Source organism: Suncus etruscus, chromosome 3, assembly GCF_024139225.1.
Source record: "Suncus etruscus isolate mSunEtr1 chromosome 3, mSunEtr1.pri.cur, whole genome shotgun sequence".
NCBI classification, from domain to species: Eukaryota; Metazoa; Chordata; class Mammalia; order Eulipotyphla; family Soricidae; genus Suncus; species Suncus etruscus.
Genome location: NC_064850.1, coordinates 79,838,925 through 79,863,647, shown reverse-complemented (window position 1 = coordinate 79,863,647; position 24,723 = coordinate 79,838,925). Strand labels below are relative to the sequence as shown.

Here is a 24,723-nt window from a genome sequence, read left to right as displayed (position 1 = left end):
GAAGGACTTTTGGGTTTGTATTTTTGTCTTTGTTTGTTTTAGAAGAAAGAAGAAAGAAATATGCCTTCTAAACTTCTTATCAATAACAAAAAAAATTGACATTTGTTCCTGACATAGACTTAGTTTCACTTTGCTAAACCAGAATAAATAAATACTCATGAATATAACCTTTTACTAAGTGCGGCGTTCAATAGACTCTGGTGCTAGACCTTTGTGTAGATGAAGTTGAGAGAACTTCAAAGTTGAGCCTTTGACTTGAGGTGTTTTACAGGATGATTGCCCATAAGTTGTTATCTTCTTTTTTCTTCAACCAGCTGTGAAATTCGGCAGGATGTCCAAGAAGCAAAGAGACAGTCTGTATGCTGAAGTGCAAAAGCACCAGCAGCGGCTGCAGGAGCAACGGCAACAGCAGAGTGGAGAAGCGGAAGCCCTGGCCAGGGTGTATAGCAGCAGCATCAGTAATGGGCTAAGCAACCTGAACAACGAGGCCAGCGGCACTTATGCCAATGGACATGTCATTGATCTGCCCAAGTCAGAGGGTTATTACAGCGTGGATTCTGGCCAGCCATCTCCTGATCAATCAGGACTCGACATGACTGGAATCAAACAGATAAAGCAAGAACCTATCTATGACCTCACATCAGTCCCCAACTTGTTTACCTATAGCTCTTTCAACAATGGGCAGTTAGCACCAGGGATAACAATGACTGAAATCGGTAAGTGCAAGTCATCTCCTAGTAGTTCATCCTGGGAAATTTGCTTTGAAGTGCCTTGGTCCTATTGAGGATATTTGTTTTCTTAAGTCTAAGTTGAAATGTTTGCATTTATAGTTACAGTGAGAAACACACTGGGTTTCAAGATATATTCTTATAACTCTCATTGTTTTCCTATCCCACAAAAATGTATTTCAAGAAAGTGGGGGAAGTTAGAGGAATTTATAAATATAAAGATGCTATCTGTAAAGAGCAGATGCTATCTGTTGAATTTGGGTTCATCACTGAAGGGAAAAATGTTATTAATATAAACAAGAAAAATCAGCAAGTGTTCAAAGTGATGCTATTTAAAGTTAAATAGCTAAGGGATGTAGAAATAATATGCAATAACTGAATGAATAGAGCTTCAACTTGCCCTCTAAGAGAAATGAGGACAGAAGTTAAGGAAATGGAAGCTGCTTCTTACTTTGAAAAGATAGATAGGTTAGACTGAAAGACCTCTGTAGTTCTTTGTAAGCTTGAATTCAGAGATTCTAAATGGGAATAGAATCTGAGTCACTGGCAATGACGAGTGTAGTCTGAAAGTTATAGAACAACAAATAAGCTCCTTTGAGCAGGGCTCATCACAGGCATGATTTCGTCAGCAACCTGAGCTTCCTGCTGTGTAATAACATGGATTCATAAGGGTGGTCTTCAAGGCTTTCTGAGGCATGCTCTCTTTTGACCTGCTGTGATTTCATATTGCCTGTTAAACTCTGGAGCCTATTTATGTTTACTGTGATCACCTTCTCTTATTGACTGCCAAAAAATATATATTGATCATGTTTAACACATTACGATCTTCCTATTAACAGTGGAATAGCTACAGAAACAGTGGCCACTCAGGTTGCCTAGCAGCATTTATTGTATAACAGGTCCTTGAATGATGTTTCAATCTGTTATTTCATAGTGATGTTGATGAGAGAAAAAAAGTCTTTGTTGAAATTCGATAAAATGACATTATTCAAGGGCCATCTTTCATTGTGCATCATTTTTTTGAAGTAGAAATTTCCAAGAACCTCATAGGTAAAGTATCTAGAGTTCAGCAACCTTGGAGGCCTCCTGACATTAGACTGTCACTCCCAGTTCACTCATCTTTTCAAAGCAAACAATACAAGTTTGTAGATCACACAGTTGTTAGTTAATACTCATAAAACAATATCCTTCTACCATCAAGGAACGTGGTGGCTCTTAGATGTTATTGTTTGTATACCATGTGCTTAATCACCTTCTCTGTGTATACTGTGAGTAGAAGCCAAAAGCCAATGCATGTTTTAAATAAAGTTGATTGAATATATAATAAAATGCATGCCATATGTATCTTGGCTACTTCTACCATCTGTTTGAAGAAGAGGCACTGTTGAATAATTGCAGAACCTTAAACATTATTTTGCCTCTTTGAGTAATTCTATGTGTGGCAGAGAAGTTGTTGACATAGCACCTGGAATGACATTCACAACTGAGAGAAACTGAAACTTAACAAATGTTATAAATAACCAAAGTTGTCATTTTTATTGCCATCATTAGCCTTGTCTTCAACTTCATCACAAACACATCACATATTTACTCTTCATAAGCAGCATTTTTAAAAGTGAAGTTAGCAATATCATGACCATTATACAGATGTGTAAACAGTGGCCTAAGGACTTCTCATGATCTTCCCAAGATTTTTTTATCTGTTTATTATGAAATAAGGCCAATTTATTTCTTTTGGCTTTATTTCTGGTTTCAGGCAAACTGATTCCATGAACATTTTTGTTTACTGTGCAACCTCCTGTGTGCAACCTCCGATGTATCAACAAACTAAACTGTCAACATTAGGGACAGTACTTTTAAATTGAGATAGTCAATCTTTCCAAGAGGACATGTTAAAAATAGATAAACCATAACCATATTTCCCTTTTATCTTACTTTGTATATAATTGGCTGACTCTACTATTAATTTGGAACACATGTTAAAAGCCTAATGAAACAAAACCATAGTCCTTATGCAATCTTATGTCCAATACCCAAAAAAAGAAAAAAGTCTTGTGAGAATTTAAAACTCAGTTGTGTGTTTTTTTTTGTTTTTTTTTGTTTGTTTTTTATGATTCAGTGTCAGTTGAAACTAGTAAAGTAGACAGTATTTGGGGTAAGGTGTTTATCTTGTACATGGCCAGTCATGTTTGATCCCTGTCACATGTGGTCCCGAGCACTGGTAAAAATGATCCCTGAGAACAAAGCTAGAAGTTAACCCTGAGCACAGCCAGGTGTGATACCCAAAATAAACAAAAGAAATAACAATAAAAGTGAAGTAGTATAAGGGCAAAGAAAAGCTATAGCCAAATTGTTCCAATCTGAACAACCCTAGACATATTTTTGTTTTGTGTTATTTTATTTTTGTTCTTGTTTTTTTTGTTTTTTGTTTTGGGGACACACTCAGTGACGCTCAGGAGTTACTTCTGGCTATGTATTCAGAAATCACTCCTGGCTTGAGGGAACAGATGGGACACCGGGGGACCGACATCGGTCTATCATAGGTTAGCATGTGCAAGGCAAACTCCCTATTGCTGCACCAACGTTCCGCCCCTAGACAAGTCAATTTTTTTCTCTCTGCTCTCAACCTACTAATTTGTGGTCTAATGCATTTGGATTTGATGATCTCAAAAATCCATCCAGATTTTTTACACTACATTGACACCAAAATGAACTAGATTAACTTTTCTTAGTTATTTCAAGATACATTTAGAGAGATATAGGTTTTCTTTAACTTTTGAAAGTTTCTTTCATCAGACTTTTACAGATGCAACTGAACTCTGTTGTTCTTTTTTTTTTTTTCCAAGGTTAACACACTCCTAACCCTGCCTTTACTCACATTTGGTTTAAACAGCAATGCCATCTAGTGGACACAAACTCAGAGTAGTGAATGTAACGGCAAGTTATGCAGAGCCACTTACAGCCATTCTTTCCTAACCCATCCCCCAAATTGCCACTTATTTTATTATAACAGGAGACAGCCATGATACCAATGAGCAGGAAGGCATCTGCAGTATGCCATGGTAGTTAAAAACTGTTCCTGAGGCTGAGATGTAGTTCCATAGAGAAGAGCTTCACACTTAGTACTAAGTAGAACAGATGTGTATTTGAGTTCAATCTCAATTTCACTTGCCAATCAGACACAATAATACTTCCTACTTTTTGCATCAATTATATTAGTTCTCATTTAAAATTTTTACATTCACAAAGTATCTGTAATAAATAAGCCTCATTAATAATAACCATTGATTGAAAATGACATAATAGTCTTTTTGAACACCTACACTGAGCAAAGCAATGTCATTTTCTCCTAACAGTACTATCAGGCCTGTTACTTACATTTTTCAATATCAATTTTACAGATGAAAATAATTGAGACTCATAAATTACAAACTTTAAGAAAGCAAAAGTAAATATGAAAACCCTGATCTAAGCAACATAAAAAAAATCCTTTAAACTTCATATGGGGTTTCCTCCTATCGAATATAAAAGAGTGCCTCTCAAGCTAATTGGCACTCTCACTGCGAAACATGCTCAGTGCTGGCTGCTTATCTGTGGTCTATCTTGGTGCTTCAGGAGAGCTTATGGAGTATGAATACTGACATTTTCACTTGATGAGCACTTACTAATCTAACTGGTGGTAAGATGTCACAGAAAGAACCCTCCCTGTGCAAACAAAATAGAACCTGTCATTTGGCCATTAGATAAATTCAAGGCCGTATTACACGAAGCAATTTTTTAACTTCTTTATTCGTTATTAGAAGACCTAGTTTTCTTCCTAAATTTCTGCAAAAATAATGAAGTACATAAACTGTTATTCTGAAATTAGGTTGCTGAAAGCACATTTTTAAAAATGTTTTAATTTACTAATGCTTATGTATTCAGTCTAAAAATTTCCAAATTTTAATAGAAACACATTTTAAAAACCAGACAAAGAACTATATGAAAAACCTGATGCTGGTCTCCATATCTGTGTAAGTGTGTCAATTTTTAATAAATTGACTCTAAAACACCAAAATCTTTGCTATACCAAAGGAACTACTTAATTTTGATAGATGATGAAAACATGAAGTTCTTTCATTCATAAGGAAATTTATACCTTCTTTTACCTGTACATCCAGGATCTCATTAGAGAAATCACCCTAGTGTGCATCTGAAAAAATTCAACACAGTAATTTTTATAGATTTAGTTCCAGGATGAGGCTTCTAAACAGGGCTAGTTATGTAATAAGACATATCATTGTGCTACCATACCAAGAATTCTTAAAAATATATCTTAAATGTGCCAAGCACTTAGAGAAGATCTGGATTTTATCTTCACAATTTAAGAATCAGACATGAAGTAAATAATTGTAATCATGGTGTCATAGAACATAACCTTGGCTGTGGGTAAGATGGAGACTGTTCATTGCTGTAATCTGCATCTCTTATCAGAACTGTTTTATTTCTACTGCATTTGGAATAGGAAACAAAATGTAAGAAAAGCAAAGAAAAAACTTTAAAACATCTCAGAATGTTTCCCAAAATTCCAGAGAAGAAAAAAGCTATGACATAAGAGAAGGACAAAAATAAGTTGCAAATTTTCTGATTCATACGCATCATGATTGGGTACTCAAACATTTGTGCTTCCCTTACATTTTGTTAGGATGTTGACACATTACTTATCTGATGTTTGAATAAAGTATTTAAAAATTAGTCGTAGGTTTAGCCAGAATTTACTCAAGCAATAATGGTAAATGTGGTTTTTATTTTTGGAATATAATTTTGCAACATTTACTGCCAGATATAGAAATACGGTTAAAGAATCCCCAATAAAGTAAAAAAGAGTGCTGAAGTGATAGTACAGAAGATGACCTGTTTGCCTTGCATGTAACCATCCCAAATTTAATCCCCCATTTCCTATATTGTCCTCTGAACAATGACAGGAATTGACAGCCCCAAAATAAAACAAAACAGGTAAAACAGAAAAGTGGAGACTTATTTTTTGATCTTTTACTATAACCAAAAAATTAGTGGATTCTATAAAATTGTTACTAATTTTGTTGAATTTTGTGGGGTGTTTTTGTTTATTTTTAGGGGAGATGTTCTTTGGTTTTAGGACCACACCCAGTGACTTTGGGGTTTACTCTCGACTTTGCACTCTGGAATCACTTCTGGTAATGCCCAAGGATCATATGAGAGATTGAAACTGGGTGATCCATGTACAAGGCAAGAACCCTATCAGCTGTACTATTTTCCAAGCCTAAAATTAATACTCATACTGAAAAAAATCATTGAAAGAGTATATATATTTTAGACACAATCCAAACAACCAAATAATATACTTTCAAAAATAAAAGATAAATAGTCATCAAATTTTCTCCAACACTAAAGAGACAAACTGATTTTTCTCACATCAGCTCAGTTCAGTGTTCAATTAGTATTTTTCTTCAGATAAATACAATTAAATAAAAATATAATCATACACATAAATTTTCCTTATATATTTCTTTTGTATTTATGGAGCCTGAAATTTTAACTCAAATATTGAGATAGGGGACTAGAGGGGTAAGGCACCTGCCTTGCATTTGAGTAATCATGTTTTTTTTCCCCCAGCAACATATATAATCCCCTCAGTATTGCCAGGATGACCACTTAGCATAGCTATGTGTGGCCTAAACTTTCCTTACTCTTCTCCCAAATAGAGTTGAATATTTTTTAAATTCACCAATACTAGGCCAAAGTGATAGCACAGTGGTAGGTCATTTACCTTGCATGCAGCTAGCCTGGGACTAACCCTGGTTCAATCCTCGAATCCTAGATGGTCCCCTGAGCCTGCCAGGAGCAATGTCAGAGTGCAGATCCAGGAGTAACCCCTGAGCATCACCAAGTATGACCTAGCTTCCCCCCACCCACCTAAATTCACTTGTTACTGCAACTGAATATTAAGAATGAAGATTTTTAAAGAAGGTGAACAAAAAGGAATCTATGCTCAGTCCTGTGATTCGCTACAACTAGGAAAAAAAAAACTACCTAATGTACCAGGGAAGTTTTGGGGATTAATAGATTGGATACCTTGCATGTGTGAAGCTTTGGACCCTTTCCTTTACACTGTGTAGACCCAGGTAGTATCAAGTACTATTGAGCATTACCACCACTATAATAGAACAACAAAAGTACTTTGTAAACAACGAAGTTCTGGAAAAATATAAAGATTTACATTAAAAATAAAATAAACTTGCATGCTTAATTTATGTACTCATAAACATATCTATGAGTATAGTGCATGCCTATTAGTCACTACATGCTTGTATCTATCTTAACATAACTTTCTTAATGTGATATTATTCACTCAATTAGGCAAATGTTCTAAATAGTCTCTTCAAATTTGAATTGAAGTTTTGAAAAATTGATCTTCCTTATTGGGCTTCCCTTGGAGATACTTGATTCAAATTAATTATTGACTCACAATTTAGAATTTTATTAAAAAAATTCTCAATCCACAATGCAAAAAAAATGGAGGGAAGAATTTGCAAAGCTGTTGGAGTACAGATTCCATTATACATACTCAACTTAATAAACATACTAGATATGAAATATACTGCAATAAGAAAGAATAAACAAGATTTCTTGAAGTTCTTCTGTCTATGACTTATCAGGAGATAAAGTTTGTTTATAAGATGACCTCTAAAACAGTCCTCATTATTTGAATAGCATTTTAGCACATAACAAATTTTGACAGTCGCTCTCAGGCAGAGCTCTGGATGGCTTTTCAACTGATGAGGGTGGTACTGCTTGAACCACATTTTCTAGTAACTATTTTGGGAAGAACAATTTAGAGCTAAAATTCCACATGAGATATGCAACATAGAATTGTCAAATTATGGCTGTGTTGATGGAGATCAATAAACATTAATGTCATAAACATAGCATACAGCAGCTTCAAAGCTTGTCATCAGTATAGGGCTTATTTGCAATATTTGCATATGGAGCAAAACTTGTTGGAAAATTTTGTAGCTAGAAAGACCTTTATTTTTCTTTTTATTAATTTTTCTTTTTTTATTTTAAGGCCACACATGGCAGCGCTCACTCAGAAATCACTCCTGGGATGCCGGGGATCAAACCTAGGTCAGCCACAAGCAAGGCAAATGCCCTGTCTGCTGTGCTATAAATTCAGCCCCTAGAAAATCTTTCTGTTTTATTTCTTTGTTAATGTAAGCTGTCCTTTAAAAATATACTCTGAATAATGAGGAGAAAGTATTTTACTAATTATGAAGGCTATTGTTAAACTGCTGTTTGGTTTGCAAATGTTTTTTCTAAAACTACTTTATTTGATACTATTTGAAAACACTTGTTTCAATATTCCATCAATATATATTATGTATAGTGTAATATATATATATTTCAATATAAACATCAACAAATTAAATATTAATTAAGTAGTCAAGTTACTTAAAAAATTTAAAATCAGTCATTGGGAATGCAAAAATTGCTCCAGAGAATTTTTCTGAATTAATTCCTATTAAATAACAGAAATATATTAACTAAACAGTAGGGAATAAATTATTTTTATTTAAATTAACAATAAACCCCAAAATTCCAGGGACAGAGATATAGTATAATACATAAGGTGCTTGCTTGCCTGGTGTGTGACTCACTCTTCTTGGCTTTAACAAGTCATTCCCCAAGCACCATGAAAGAAAAGAGCAAAGGAGTCTATGTTGCCTTCCTACATCTTACAATAGTGTTTGCACCCGGAGAGCATGCCATTTCCAGGACACTTAAATAGGTTGGTTTTCTCTGATTATTTTGTGAAGGAGGTCTTTAACTATAAAAACAGAACTTTGAAATGCAATGTTTTCATAATGATTCTTTCTCAATTCTGTTAGTTGGTTTGAAGGGAAGTGTACTTTTCAAAAAATTAGACATGCACTCTTGCAATAAAACAAGACCTTGGATGCAAAACAGCTTTCTGTTATTAAATTATTAAGAAGGCACCCTCTGAGATAGTTAATTTGTTTTACTCACTCTAATGTTATTTTCTTTTGGACATACTCTGCTGAAACACAAATGCTTTATAGAATCATTTTATTTTTTTTCTATCTATCTGCCTTACTTCCCATTTTCTTATCTTCAATTAAATTTTCTTCCCTGAAATTTGAAAAAATGTCAAACATTTTATTCAACTTTTTATTCTATTTTTGTCACTATACTTTATTACTTCCTTTAATCTAATCATTTTCACTGTTTTCCCTATATACAAAGCTATTTGAATTCTTTTTTTATGTTTTCTACTGTTAATGACATAATATTTTATTTTAATGCTTTTATGAAGAATTAAAAGAACATTTTGTTTCAATTTCATATAAAGGAAAAGTCAGTTACAGCATTTTCTCATATAACAGTTGGCAGTAGAACTTGTTTGAAGGATACAAAAAGCAATCCTAATTCATTGATAAAAGAGTGAAAAGAACAAAAAATAAGGGCTTTTCTGCATGATGCTTTTGGGTTCCTAGGGTATATCCCTAGAAGTGATATTGCAGGATCATATAGAAACTCAATTTCTAGTTTTTTGAGGAATATCAATATTGTTTTCAGTCCACATTTTTCACCAGAAATGAAAGTCCTTTTCTCTCCACATTGACATTGACAGAGATTATTGTTATAAAATTTTGTGTGTTTTTTGTAAAAGTTTGGTGTATTTGTTGAGTCTGCCTGCCTTAAAGTAGACCTTTCAGTTCTTTTAAGGCTGTTTTTGAGTCCATAAAGTTTCTGAGCTTTTGTTTTGTCAGTGAAGTTGTGTACTTATTCTTCAAACCTGAATGAAAATCTGGCTGGGTGAAGTATTCTTGGAGAAGTGTTTATTTCATTGAGATTTTTCACTATCCCCACCACTGCCTGTGGTCCTAGGACCTAGAGGGTTGCTTGTAATTTTCTTTAAGAGTTAAGGATGCTTCTTTTTGTGCAATTTTATTTTATTTTTCTTGCTGCTTTCAGTATTCTACTACTAACTGTGATTTTCATCATCATCATAGAACTGTTTACATTAGCCAGAATCTTGAAACAATCCAAGTGCCCAAGTACAGATAAGTGTTTAAAGAAACTGTGGTACATCCACATAATAAAATACTATGTAGCTGTTAGGAAAGATGAAGTCAAGATAGTTAATTACATATGGATAAATATGGAGATTATTCATTCATGAGTGAAATGAGTCAGAAGGAAGTGGATATATGGAGAATAATCTCACTCATTTGTGGAATATAAGAAAAATAAAAGATAGTATGGTAATAATATTTAGAGATAATAGAGATGAGGGACAGGAGGACCAGTCCAGAATCAGAAGGTTGTGACAAAAAACTGTGAATGCAATTCTGATAGAGAAAGGTCCACTATGACAATGATAGCTGGAACTAATATCGCTGGACAAGAGCTGGGAGCTAAAAGGGGATAAAGTGACATGAATAAACCCCTTTCTTTTTTTAAATATAATTTTTATTTTAATCATAGTGGCTTACATATCGTTGACAATAATATTTTAGGTACATAGTAACATAAAATCAGGGGAATTCCCATCACCGAATTGTCCTCCCTCCACCTCCATTCCCTTCCTCCCTCCCATATCCTCTTCCCTCACCCCCGGAGCTGCTAGAATAAGGGGTCCCCATTGTGCCTAGCTTATTACTTAGTGGTCTTACACATGTTTGGTCTTGGTACCTCCTTTATTTCCCACCCCCTAATTGGAAGGCGGGACTAGATAGTTCAAGTTATGTGGTTTTGTTTGAAGAAGAGAAAAGTAATAACCTGGGGAAAAAAGAGAAAAAAATCAAATACTCCGGAAATGAGCAGAGTCCTTCTAGAGGCTTTCATCCTTGATTTGAGAGATGAAGGGGAAAAAGAAGGTGAAATACCACAACTGTACATAAAGAACTGTCAAATAAATATCCAGTGAACATTCCAAAAAAAAAAAAATGGGTAAGCACCACATAAAAGCCAGGTATTGAGATTAAAAAAAAATGTTGCAGAGCACATAAAGAAAGAAAAGAAGAAAATAAATAAATATAAATGGAGACATCCACTTCAATAGCCAAACCACAACAAAGAAATCAACAAAAAATAGATAAATAATAATAATTGTTTTGTGCTTTTTGCCTTTTTTTCCCTCCTGCACATGCACAGTAAATATTGGGGTCATTCGAAAAGAAATTTCCTTTGCCTAAGAGATACAGGGGTTCTCCACCCTTGAAGTATATTGTCATGGGATTAACTATAGACTCAATTTAGGTTCATTTACTCTCCCCTTTTGTGGTGTATGGAAGACTTCTGCTCCATCCTGTGTGATAAAATCAGACCTCTGTATCTAGAGGTCTCGGTATCTGCACGAGTCAAGGAGTTGAACTTATGGTTAGGTCTTTCTTTGTGGTTCTTGAAGTTCTGTTTCCTCCGTGTCGTTTTAATCCGTCTTCTGTGGTTGGCAGTCCTGGTCTTTGTGCTGATCCTAGGAAGGGGCCTTGGATAGCGTCTTTTGTTATGTTTCCAGAAGACCCATTCTGTTGCAAATGTCTCAGACAGACCTCTGGAACTAGAGATCCTGGTTGTTATGCAGGTCGTAACTCACGCCCTAGACTAGGGCTTTTTTATTGGTCCCAGGATACATACTGTCCAGCCATGGTTCTGTCAGTCAGTCATCTGTAAATCGCGTTCTTGGCATTTGGATAGACCAAAGGGTGACAAGTCTTCTGATTTTGTCTTATCGTTCGCTGGTGAGGTAGGATAACTTGCTCTTAGGTCAAGTTGTTCCCATTTTCCTCGTTGTCAGGGTATCATATTAGGGCTGACACTTGTTGGTGTCCGAGCACTATTAAGGATGTCTCGGTTGGGATTTGTTTTCTGTGGCTGTTGTGAAGAAGTGTGTCGTTTCTATGTCTGTGATCCAGGAATGAACCCCTTTCTTAACAATAGGGCAAATCACAATACCAAATGGAGAAAAAAGGAGAAAGAAGAAAATTTTCCCTCACCCAGAGGCAACAAGTGGTAGGAAGATGGAAGAGAAATTGGGTACATTGGTGGTGGAAATGTGCACTGGTAAAAGGTGGTGTGCATTACATGTCTTAAACACAATAGTGAAGATTTTTGTAACCATGCTGCTTAAATAAAGTAATAATAAAAATAAATGAATAAGAGCAAAACAGAGTAAAAGTGCCAAAAAACTGGGTTATAAGTAAGTTGATTATTTATGCCCCCAAATACTTCTGAATGAATTTGAAAAACTGATATGCTAAAATGCTACATTTTTATTAAGTCTACAGTTCACTCACTACTCAATGACTGTTTAAACTTAAGTGTTATTGATGGGCTTAACTAATTTCATAACTCTGTTCATGTTAAAAAGTAATGATCTCTAAATTTAGATTAGAAAAAATGTGTTTTTAATATGTACATTTTTTTCTAACATTGTTGTCTATTCTTATTCAATAGACAAGTTCTGTTTAATGACAGAAAATTTGTAAAACTAATTTTCTATTGTCAAAAAGACAAAAACACACTTGGTTGAATATTTCACCTTTCAGCCAATTTTGTATGCTAGATTTATTGCTTCAGAACACAGATTCTGAGGAATCTCAATATTCTAAAAACTTAATGCAAGCAGTTAAAACTCGCCTTCAGCAAGTCAGTAGAGATATCCTGTCATTAATTCAAAGAAAATCCCCTAAGAATTTCACTTTCACATTAATAGTATAAACTAAACAGACATTCCAGTGTTTCTCTAAATCCTTAAAGCAAGTGCTGAATCAAAAATTTATTAATCATTTTGATTGAGGCACAGATACATTACTTTAGGATAAATACTCCTAGGTTTTTTTTTTTTAAAGAAAGGATATGGAGGAATAGTTCATCAAAAATAAACCATATTTTTCTCATGAATTCTTTTTTTACAAAAGGAGGGTAGAGGAAGAAGAAAATTAGGAAGTTCAGATGCAATACCCTTTTGGGCTATATATAGCTTTAGACTCTCAGTTTTCTTTACCAGTTGAGGGACTGTTATGTCAGGGGTGCTCTTGATCCTAACACTGAAAGCGGTAGTTTTAAAGATATACTCTATTTTCCCACCAATGTGAGGCTCTAATGAAAACATCCTTGCACTACATATCTGAGACACTGTAGTCTTTGGAGAGCACCATTTGCTGAAATGTCTAGTGAAAGCTAAAATAAGCTCTGTTAGTTGGCGGGGGTGGGGGAGATTCACGAGTGGTTGGAATCAAAGAGGAGAAGGTCACTTGCTATTTTAGTAGCCACAAGCTGGTCTTCATTTTTATAACATTAGAGTTATAATCAAAAAACTGTCACCTTGCTTGTCAGTTTATTTATTTTCACTGAAATAAGTAAAGTTAGCCCTTTTTTTCTGCCTATAATTTAGATGACTTGTTTTCAAACTTGACTATATACCAATACATAATATATGTTATTTTTCATGAGTTTTGCATTGCTAATAGGATTTTATATAATCTGGTACTTCAATGTGGACATTTTACTTCATCATAATTGAAAAAGAATGATGGCTGAGCTGAGCTATCATTTAAAGCTCCCTTACCTGTGTAAACTTCAATCTGTACATCTCAACTATCTGTAAATGTCTTAAAGAAAAATCCTTTCTTTTTCTTGGACTTATTCAATAAACAATAATGAAGACTAACAGGTCAAGGTGTGAGAGGACACATTGTTCGCATTCTTGACTTTGAGAGAATGAAAATCCTTCCCACCTCTGGAATTAATTCTCCTTCAGAAAATAGTTCCACGCCTAGAGTTCTATGATTATTTTTGTGAACTATTGAAAATTGGTATGAATTAACTTTATCTTCAATGATTCATCTCTTCTTATTGCCTATGTTAAAAATGAAGTTAAGATCACAGTTAAGTCTTCTAGAAAAAGTAACAATTTTAACAATTGTTTTTGCTTTTTTACTGTAAGTAATAGAGGAGCCTTTATTAAAAAATTTATCACCACAATACCCTACCCTGTCCTGAGTCTATTAGTTATGTTCATATCTCCTTGTTGATGTAGATCTGACATATATAAAAGCTGTACATATTTGATATAGACATCTTAATAAGTTTTGAGATAATTTTATACTTGTGATAATATCATCACAATCTGTGTCATAAACACATTCCCAACTTAAACTGTTTGAAATTTTTCTATAATTAGTTTTTATTTTAATAACAATTCACCACTTTTCTCTCATAGAAATCACTTATATATAAAGTTGTAAATATATTTGTTTAGAAGTCTTGGTTCCAATAAATCTTCTTTCAGAGCCAAAGTCTAAAAACAAAACTGAAATCTTATTAAAGAAAATGTTATATTATTCATATATAGATGCATGCAAAAACACATATGGAGAAATAGGCCAAAGAGAAAAAAATGGAAAACAACTTATTTCTCATGAAATTAAACAAAGATCTTTGGCTTAATTTTATTTTCCTTTGGCTTAATTTTGATATGTAATTCTACTCCTGGTTTTCATGCCAACATCAATGTGGACATTTTACCTCATCATAATTGAAAAGAAATGATGGCTAGGCCTAGCATATAAAATAACTTTTATTGTCCTCAACATCATTTAATACTTATAAAAGAGTATCACATATATTTAGTGAATTGGACAAACCTTTGTTTCACTGAAAATATAAAGATTACACTACTTATACTTATACTACTAAAAGACTTTGATTTAATTCTCATATCACTTTAAAATAATCCATAGTACTTCCCTGCTCCTCAGGAAGAGCAGAAGTCTCCCTCTGCATGTCCATAGCTATTACTCTTCATGTGACAGAATTTCCCAGTAGTCCTCTGGCTCTATTCTTACTGGATCTATAACAGAGCAGTGTATATGTCCTTTTCTTCCACATGTGACCAAGCTAAAGAATCTCACAAAACACCTCTAAGAAGCTACTGCAATTCAAGTCAGGAAAATGGAGAAAGGATGTGTGATTGCCCAGAAAGATTCCACATCCTCTGCTCTTTTACCTCAGTGTCTTTGTCTGAACTTTTCATGTGGTTGGTCCCTAGAGAGGACCTAGTTTACTATTATCTTTTCTATTTTTTCAGTAAAGGATTCTTGAAACTTCTTTTGGCTCTTTGCAGAAACTCGGCTTACTGTATTCATTGTCCCTCATTTTATCCCTTCTTTTTCAATCTGTCTCCTTTATTTTTTCACAAATGCTTTTACTTAAAGCAAACCATCCTCTCTTTTGTTTATGCATCTTTCTAGTTGGCATAATGAGTCCTCAGATTTATTTTCTCATGGAGCCAAGTCTGACTTTACTGTGTCTTTTTTTTTCCAACTTTTTTTTGGGGGTCACACCTGGCAGTGCTCAGGGGTTACTCCTGGCTCTACGCTCAGAAATTGCTCCTGGCAGGCTCAAGGGACCATATGGGATGCCAGGATTCGAACCACCATCTTCTACATGCAAGGCAAAGGACCTACCTCTATGCTATCTCTCTGGCCCCTACTGTGTCCTATTGTCCTGAACCTTGAGAGAGTCAGGTCAGTTTTGCACATGATTCAACTTTCCCCATTGACTCTTGGGAAAAGATAAAGAAGGATTCTTCTGAAATTTATGCTAAAAGTGCCCAGATTTTATTTATGGTATAAGCTTTTTTATCAAAATTATATTCTCCTTTTACTTCTACCACTATAGCATGCAAAATAATTGTATCTGTATAGAAGTTGGTTTCTAAAGCCTTTGTGAATACTTAGGCTTTAAAGTCATCAAATAAGGGACTAAGCAAGAGAATAGCTGTATGAGCCCATGTGTGTCCCAGGTCCTGTCAACATCACATGGTCTCCAAGTCCTCAAGTGTATGCCAGGATACTCCCAAACTTTGAAACTACTAGAGCATTGCCAGATATAGTTCCCAGAAATATGGGGCCTACATAGCACACATCTTTTGGATCTTGTATTGGACTGCTGACCCAGTTGTCCAATTATCACTGGTAAGGTCCCCAGAATTCATCAGCATTTCTTGAGAAGGCCTCCTACAACAACAAAAAAAAATCATCAAAAGATTCATCCATCAAAATTTCAAAATTTTTGCTTTAAAAATTATAAACTAGAAGGAAGGAAAGATGAACTTTATGGATGGATGGATGGATGTGTTTAATAATAATTATTATTATACTTATTAACTCAGTTCAATATTGGCTGAGCAACTACTATATTGAATATGCTTTTAGCTAGTTATCTCTTTACATTTTTTCTAGTTCTGTGCTTTCTTCTGAAGAATTTCATCTCTATCATTCTCATCTAGCCCACCTGTCTCATAGATTGACTCATACTCACAATATCTTGATTAATCTCCAACATTCTTTTGCCATATTCTTTTTTTTTTTTTTTTTTTTTTTTTGCCAAGACCAGGAATACCTTTCTAATACCAAAAACTGTATTGGTATTTTTGGTAATCTAGTACCAAAAACTACCAAATTTATTGGCTTGGGATGTTTATATTCCAGTAAGTTTATATCTTTTATCTAATTTCTCCCCATTCCTTCCAAGTTGTCTATGTTGCAAACTCATTAGACTTTTGCCAGGAAAGAGAGTAGAATCAAAATACCACTTGTTCCTAAGTATAATAATTTGGTTCCACATTATCTGAACTTTGCTACTTCCTCTGAAAAAGGGTTACTGGTAAGGTTAAAAAAGCAAAATCAAGTGGGATAGAGGTGATAATACAGTGATTAGATTGCTTGTCATGGACATAGCTAACCTGGGTTCAATCTCCAGTACCCGTGGGTCCCCTATCTCATTAGCAGTAGCCCTGAATACAAAGCATGAGTAATCCATGAGCACTGCTGGGTGTGGGCCCCCCAAATTTTCATGACCTAAGAAACTGAGGAATCATGACATTAGGGCCTTGTGTGTTCCTAAAAATGACCATATTGCCTCCCCAGGTAAGAACCCCCTGTAAAATGGGAGAAGGATGGTAGCCATTTCAGCTTGATTCTGCCTAACATCAGTTACAAGAAACTGACATTTTAGCATTGAGGCCTTCTTGTTATGAAGGATTGCCATTTCACCCACCAGGTCAGGACAATCTTTTATAAAGCACATTCCTTTACCTCTTCATATTTCATCTTGAGCATACAAAGACATTCTAACTCCAGTCACAATTGGACAATAAATATCTCCAAACTGCAAAAATCACAATGAGAAAAAACACTTAAAGAGTGAAATTGGTAGTCCTAAAGACTCAACCAATAATAATAAGCTATATAACCTTCCTGATAAGGATGTTAGAGGTGAAACACTGAGGATGTTTAAGGAACTTAAAGAAACCATGGAAAGAACAACAGAGGATATGAGAACATAAATGAGGAATCACAATAAAATGACAGAACAATATCCATTGTTGGTAACAATGTCAATCTTGGTAACTGAAATTAAAATTTCACTCAAAGGTCTCAGTAATAGATAACAGTAGTTGAAAACAAAAAATCAGTGAGTTCCAAGAATAGATGCAGAAAAGATTCAGACAATAGTAAAAGATAGCAGGAACCTTAAAAAAAAATCAAAGTAAGATGAAATGATTGGAATTATCTAGTTTATAACTATGTGTCCTTCTCATAAAGAAAATGAACCCTTCCACCAAAAATGAAAGTGAGAGGCTGGCCCATTAGCACTATGGGTAGGGCATTTGCCTTGCATATGGTCAACCCAGGTTAGGTTCTCAGCATCTCATAGAGTCCCCTAAGTCTGTCAGGAGTGGTTTTGTGTGTGGATACAGGAGTTACCTTTGACACCACTGGGTGTGACCCCAAAACCAAAATAACAACAACAACAACAATAATAATAATGATGATGATGATGATGATAATAATAATAAAATAAGAAAGTGACTAAAGATATCAATCAATTAGCTGAGCACATACTTTGCGTGTAGAAGATACAGATTTAATCCTCATGGTACCACAAATACCACCAAAAATAATCCCCAAGTACAGAGTCAGCAGCTACTCCTGAGCATCCAACTTGATGTAAGCTTGAAGTACCATTGAGCCACCTCTCAAAAAAAGTTACTTAATACATGAAATTACAAATCTATTATTTGATCAGAAATATTGAATTTCAATATAACTTTCTTCCAGTCTGAAGAATAAAATCAAGACAAATTTTTTCTGAAGTAAAAAGTAAGATATCATTTTTTAACCTTTAAGCATCATGATTACAAGCATGATTGTAGTTGGGTTTCAGTCATAAACAGAACGCCCTCCTTCACCATTGCAATATTCCCACCACCAATACCACCTGCCCTCCTCCACCCCACCTGTATTCGAGACAGGCATTCTACTTCTCTCATTCTTTAACATTGTCGGGCTAGTTGTGAGTGAAGTTATTACCCTAACAGCATTCACCACCCTTTGTAGTGAGCTTCATATTGTGAGCCGGTCCTTCTGGCCCTTCTGGTCCTTAACTCTACTGTTGCTGGGCCTTATTACAATAACGTCTTTAATTTTTCTTAAAATCCGTAGATGAGTAGACTATTCTCTGTCTATCTCTCTCTCTCTCTCTCTCTCTCTCTCTCTCTCTCTCTCTCTCTCTCTCTCTCTCTCTCTCTCTCTCTCTCTCTCTCTCTGGCTTATTTCACCCAGCATAATAGATTCCATGTACATCCATGTATAAGAAAATTTCATGACTTCATCTCTCCTGATAACTGCATAATATTCCATTGTGTATATGTACCATAGTTTCTTTAGCCATTCATCTGCTGAAGGGCATCTTGTTTGTTTTCAGAGTCTGACTATTGTAAACAGTGCTGCAATGAATATAGGTGTGTGTATTATTGTGTTCTTAAGGTATATTCCTCCTAGGAGTGGTATGGCTGAATCATATGTGAGTTCAATTTCCAGCTTTTTGAGGAATCTCCATATTTTTTTCCATAAAGGCTGGACTAGATGGTATTACCACCAACAGTGAATGAGAGTTCTTTCTCTCCACATCCCTACCAGCACTAATTGTTCTTGTTCTTTGTGATGTGTGCCAGTCTCTGTAGTGTCAGATGGTACCTCATTGTTGTTTTGAATTGCATTTTTGAGTGTATGTAATGTGCTTTTGTAGTGTCTTAGGTACAGCTTTCTCTCCAAACTCCTAGTCAGCTCTAGGCTGGCAGGCATCTATAGCTATAGATAGTTATAGATAGTTCCTATTTGTGTTCCCACAACAATTCAGGGCATTTATTATATCAGATGCTCTAATATTTTTATAGAATTCTTTAAAAAAAAAAACAGTTCCTGGGGCCGGGTAGGTGGCGCTGGAGGTAAGGTGTCTGCCTTGCAAGCGCTAGCCAAGGAAGGACCGCGGTTCGATCCCCTGGCGTCCCATATGGTCCCCCCAAGCCAGGGGCGATTTCTGAGCACATAGCCAGGAGTAACCCCTGAGCGTTTAACGGGTGTGGCCCAAAAACCAAAAAAAAAAAAAAAAAAACAGTTCCTATATAGTCCTCAAACTAATATAAAAAGTTCTTAAATTGTTAAAGAAATAAAAAATGTGAAGACCTTGAGTACATTTTATCTAATTTCAACCCCCAGAACCATACATGATCCTAAGTCCTACCAGGAGTATCCCTGAGCCCAGGGCCAGTAGTAAGCCTAGAGCATAGCCAGGTGTGTCCCCAGACAACCAAAAAATGATTAAACAAATATTTAAGAGCATTATGCTATTTAGTTCTTGACGAGTTTGCAGTTGTGAAGGGTATAGGACAAGTAGCACATACACATCACCGCAATGTACCTTGGACTGGATTAGGATATTTTCTAGAAGAAAAATAAAGATACGATGCAAGCATTCTCTTCTGTGAAGGGATACAGAAAAACTGTTGCCAGAAAATAGTCCTAAGAGCTACTTGTGGATTTAATTTTAATTTTGCTTATCTGGTTAATATTTTTGCTATGCCTATTCCTTAAATTTCATAGAAACTTATTTTAGTGATATGAGCCCAGAAACATGCTTTAACCTTATCATTACTTCTCAGGCGATGTCATAAAATAACATATTGTTTTTCATAATGCACTTTTGAATAGAATCTATGGTTTTACTTACAAGCCTGAAATCTGCCAAGTACTGACAAATCACATGTATATAAAAATTTGCATCAGGATAAAGGTTTGAAAACTATCTTGCAGGAAAAAAATGTGTTCTTTTTATATACAAAATGAAAAATATATGTGAGTTCTTAAAGTCTATGTAGAATGTCCCAAAAAATTTTAAAGGATAAACCATGGCATGCCAATCTATTTTAATATGTTGTATAGAATCATCCTTGCTCTTTTCTTACATTTAAAGATATTTTACAAAAATTTGAACATAAGATTCTTATAAAAGATTTTATAACATAAGTACTGAAAATATAAAATTCTAAGTACTATGGAGCTGAAGAGATGTATTTGAGGTTGAAGAGATGATTTGGTGAATAGAGTGTTTGCCTTGCATCTGGCTGGCCAGATTTTATCCCTAGTACCCAATATGGTCCCCCAAACCTTGCCGAGTGTAGATATCTGAGTGTAGAGCCAGAATAAGCTGTGAGTGTGGCCAAAAAATCAAAAAATAAATCTGAGTGCTACATGCTGAATTAATAATATAATTTTAATAATAAATTAACATTATGGAATATCTTCTATACTTATTTTCTGATTAAAATACATAACAATTATTAAAATAGTTTTCTTCAATAAAACTAATTCCAAAATTAAATATCTGTTTTGTCTTCATTGGATTCATCATGTTGCTTCACTGATGACAAACTATACTGAATGTTCCAATAACATTGTTGATTTTCATTTATTCCATGTTCTTAATGTTCCAAGAATGGGCCATGGAATATTTTTGCTTAAACTTTTACAATCTTTTACAGCACTAAACAATTTATTGTATACTATTTATAGTAAAAAACTTGCAAATTAAAAATAAAGTTGCTTGTTGTACATGCTGCCAACCCCATTTCTCTCACTGGCACCACAGTGACCATAAAGCAAGGAGTAAACACTACTGAATTTGCCTTTCCTCATAAAAGTTACCTATGTAAAAAAAAAAAGTCTAGAGCAGTGGCACAAGCGGCAAGGCATCTGCCTTGCCCGTGCTAGCCTAGAATGGACCACAGTTCAATCCCCGAGGTCCCATATGTTCCCCCAAGTCAGGAGCAATTTCTGAGTGCATAGCCAGAAATATCACCAGGTGTGACCCAAAAAACAAACAAAAAAAGTTACCTATGTATTGCTTCAAGAGTTATCTCAGAAAAATGAAATTTGACTGATTGGAAAGAAAAGCAATTACATTTCAAAGAACACAACCCAAACAAGAGAAATTACATTTCTGCTTGATTCCAAAACAATTATTGAGCAGAAAATTTGGTCCAGAAAAATAGTAATAATAGGGAAGACATTTGCCTTGCAAGTATCTTACCCAGCTTTGATGTCTGGAACCAGACATAAAATTAGTACATACAAATTGATACAAATTATGTAAAATATACAAATTAATTATGCAAAGTATCTTCATTCTTCCTATTGAGTCTATAAAAATCCTCGCACAAATATACAGTACCTCTGATTCTTTTCTCTCTTTTCTTTCCATTTTAAAAAAAGTTTTATGGTGGGGCCGTAGCAATCACACAATGGTAGGGCATTTACCTTGCACATGGCTGACTCAGGACGGATCTCAGTTTGATCTCTGGCATCCTATATGGACTCCAAAGCCAGGGGCAATTTCTGAGTGCATAACCAGGAGTAACCCCTGAGCATCACTGGGTGTGGCCCAAAAACAAAAAAAAGAAAAGAAAACTTTTATGCATTTGTCTAATTTGCTCTTTTCAAACTATCAGCACATACATTTATAGATTAATTCCATTTATCTCAGAAAAACTTTTCAAAGTATAGCTAAAAATACTCAATGTAAATATCTAAATTATTAGTAGATTCTAGGCCAAGAAATAAGAAATATGATTTGTGTTGTGTATGTAAACATTTTATGGGATTCTGACTCTACCCTGATCAGTGATTGTGCCCTACCCTAGGGTGTGACCTGGCATTCTGCTTCCACACTAAGGTAGTACCTGATTCTGCTTCCACCATTGGGTGGTATCTGATCCCACCATTGGGTGGTACCTGATTCTGGGGAATATAAACAAGGGTCTGTGGAAGGCAAGGGGCTTTTTGACTGGAACTGATGCTGAGGCTTTGGACTTCAGTCTTGTCCTCCGAATAAAGCTGATATTTTCACAAACCTGACCATCTGCGAGCTGTTTACCCACAGCTTCACCTCAGAACTGCCGGCTGAACAGGGTGGCAGATGCATGCTCCGAGCTAGAGGGGAAAGATCTTATCCTACATCCCTCCATCAGTCAACTGCTTCAGGGGCTGACTTGCAACATAATGGTGCCCTGGACATGGATCTGAACTCTGGACCCAAAAAAACAGCAATCATGGTGAAATACCTGCTATGATTTTGATTTTGGCTCTTTTCAGTTGCAGTCAGCCAAAACCTTGGGCTACCACGTGAAGCCATTTTCAAATATGGCCGACACCCCTTCTGGGGGAAGAAGGGCAACTGAAACATAGGAGGTGGAAGCTTATGTCACCCCCATCCCAGGCCCAGGCCCAGGACTGAGACTTTGTTACAAGAACCAAAAACTTCGGGCTCCTCAGAGACTGATGGAAAGCCTAGATTGGAAACGGACAAGAAAAAAGACTATTTAGAATGGACTGATTTACTGAATACGACTTACAGCTTGAATTTGGATTTCGACTTTGAAAATTTTGGACTGGACTTTTAGTTTAAACCACTTTGAACTCTTAACATCCATACGCACCCTACAGAAAAAGCTGGGGACAAGTTGTGTTGCAACAGCTGCGGCAGTGAAGCTAGCTTCCAAAGTGCTGCCTGGAAAAAAAGGCAGCTGCAATCAGCACAGAACGCCCATCCTGCAGCAGATAAGTGGCAAAAGGCTACAGGTAAGGCCAGAAGCGGCAATGCAGCTCCGGTAAAGCCACGAGGCAACAGCAGCGTGGAAGAGGCAAAAGTGGCGAGCCTGGGACCCGCCCTCTATATCAGGAGAATGAAAGAGCTCAAGTTAACCCAGCTGAAACCCCATGGAAGAAAGCCACGTGGAGATAGCAGCGTGGAAGAAGACCAGCGTCTGGACTAATGGTTTTTAGGGTGAAGGGATTAAGTGGGTAGCCACATATTTTACACATAGTTGGTGATAGGATAAGTTTTAGTTAGTGGTGTAAAAAATTAGTTAAGAAAGTGGAGAAATAACAGTAAAGCCCAAATCAACAATCTAATTTAAAAACTGCCTGCATTTAACTTTGCTTCAGGTGTATCTCTTGATTAAGTCAGGTTCTTGCCAATTTAAATGTGTTTTATTGTTTTCCATAGTTAATATTTTCAATTGCAAAGAGTTTTTCTGTGTATTTTAATGATTAGTCTGTTTTCAAAATGTATGTTCTGTATTTATGCTTTTGTGCTTGTGTGTAGGGAAGGTTAATAGGAACAAAAAGTTCCCCAGAATAGTTTAAAGGTATAGGAACAAAAAGAAGTTCCAGAATAGTGCTTGGTAGAAAGCATTGAAAAAATTTTAAATTACAGGTATTTGGTATATTTTGCAGAAATATTATATTTTTGAAAAAGGCTAGTAGTTAATTTTTACTTTATTACATTGTTGCTATGGAAATATTACCCGTCTTTGGCTAAAGGCAGAGTCAGGATTGCAAAAGCTTATTATCATTCATTTATATTAAGGGAGGGGCACCCTGTGTTTAGGTTAGAAGTTTTTCTTTACATTTTCCTGTGATACGCTTATGCAAACAGCCTCTCTTTTATTATTGATTAGTTTTTCCTTTAATAATTGTAGACAATATTGTTTGTTTACTAAAAACAAATGGGGAAATTGTTGTGTATGTAAATATTTTAGGGGATTATTATGTTACTGACCCTACCCTGATTGGTGATTGTGCCCTACCCTAGGGTGTGACCTGGCATTCTGCCCCCACCCTAGGGTAGTACCTGATTCTGCTTCCACCATTGGGCGGTATCTGATCCCACCATTGGGTGGTACCTGATTCTGGGGGATAAAAACAAGGGTCTGTGGAAGGCAGGGGGCTTTGGCTGGAACTAATGCTGAGGCTTTGGACTTCAGTCTTGTCCTCCGAATAAAGCTGATATTTTCACAAGCCTGACTGTCTGCGAGCTGTTTACCCGCCGCTTCACCTCAGAACCGCTGGTTGAACAGGGTGGCAGATGCGTGCTCCGAGCTGGAGGGGAAAGATCTCATTCTCCATCCCTCCATCAGTCAACCACTTCAGAGGCTGACTTGCAACAGACTTGTATTTATTTTATTTTAATTTTTATTGGAACAAGATTGTCTCTATTGAACAAATTTTACTCTTTAAAGATGTGATGATGTGTAGAACCAGAAGTACATGTTTAAGAGGGAATACAGGAATTCCCTCTTTAAAAGGCAAGCAAGCAAAGATATACCATAACTTAAAGATACGTTTTGTTTTTGCTGTTGTTTGTTTTTAGGGTCACACTCAGTAGTGCTCAGGCTTACTCTGAGCTCTGTGCTGAGAAATCCTTCCTGGCGGGACTCAAGGTACCACATGGCGAGCTGAGGATCAAACCTGGTTTAGATATGTGCAAGGCACACACCCTACCTGCTGTCCTGTACCCCAATTCTATGTTAAAGATAAAGAATTGCCAGCAAAAGCTCAATGAACTGAGCATATTCTTTGCATTCAGAGGCTCAATTTCAATCCTGGCGGTACTCTCAATCTTCCAGGAGCAACCCCCACCAAAAAATTGGGAGTAGTCCCTGAGCACCTCCTGATAGGACTGAAAAACAAACAAAAGCTTTTTTAGTTTTTGAGTTATGTCCCCAAGGGTTCACAGGGGTTACTCCTGGCTCTGCATTCAGGAGTCA

The 24,723-nt window shown here is 35.8% G+C and overlaps 1 protein-coding gene and 1 pseudogene across 1 annotated transcript in view; both read left to right on the top strand.

Annotated features, from left to right (window-relative positions):
• Positions 1-24,723, top strand: part of RORB (RAR related orphan receptor B) — a 93,986-nt gene that overhangs the window by 42,644 nt on the left and 26,619 nt on the right. The window contains exon 4 of the mRNA XM_049770814.1: positions 315-716. Coding sequence (XP_049626771.1) covers positions 315-716 — 402 coding nt within the window. The remainder of the gene's footprint in view (positions 1-314; positions 717-24,723) is intronic.
• Positions 5,346-5,438, top strand: LOC126005340 (uncharacterized; annotated as a pseudogene).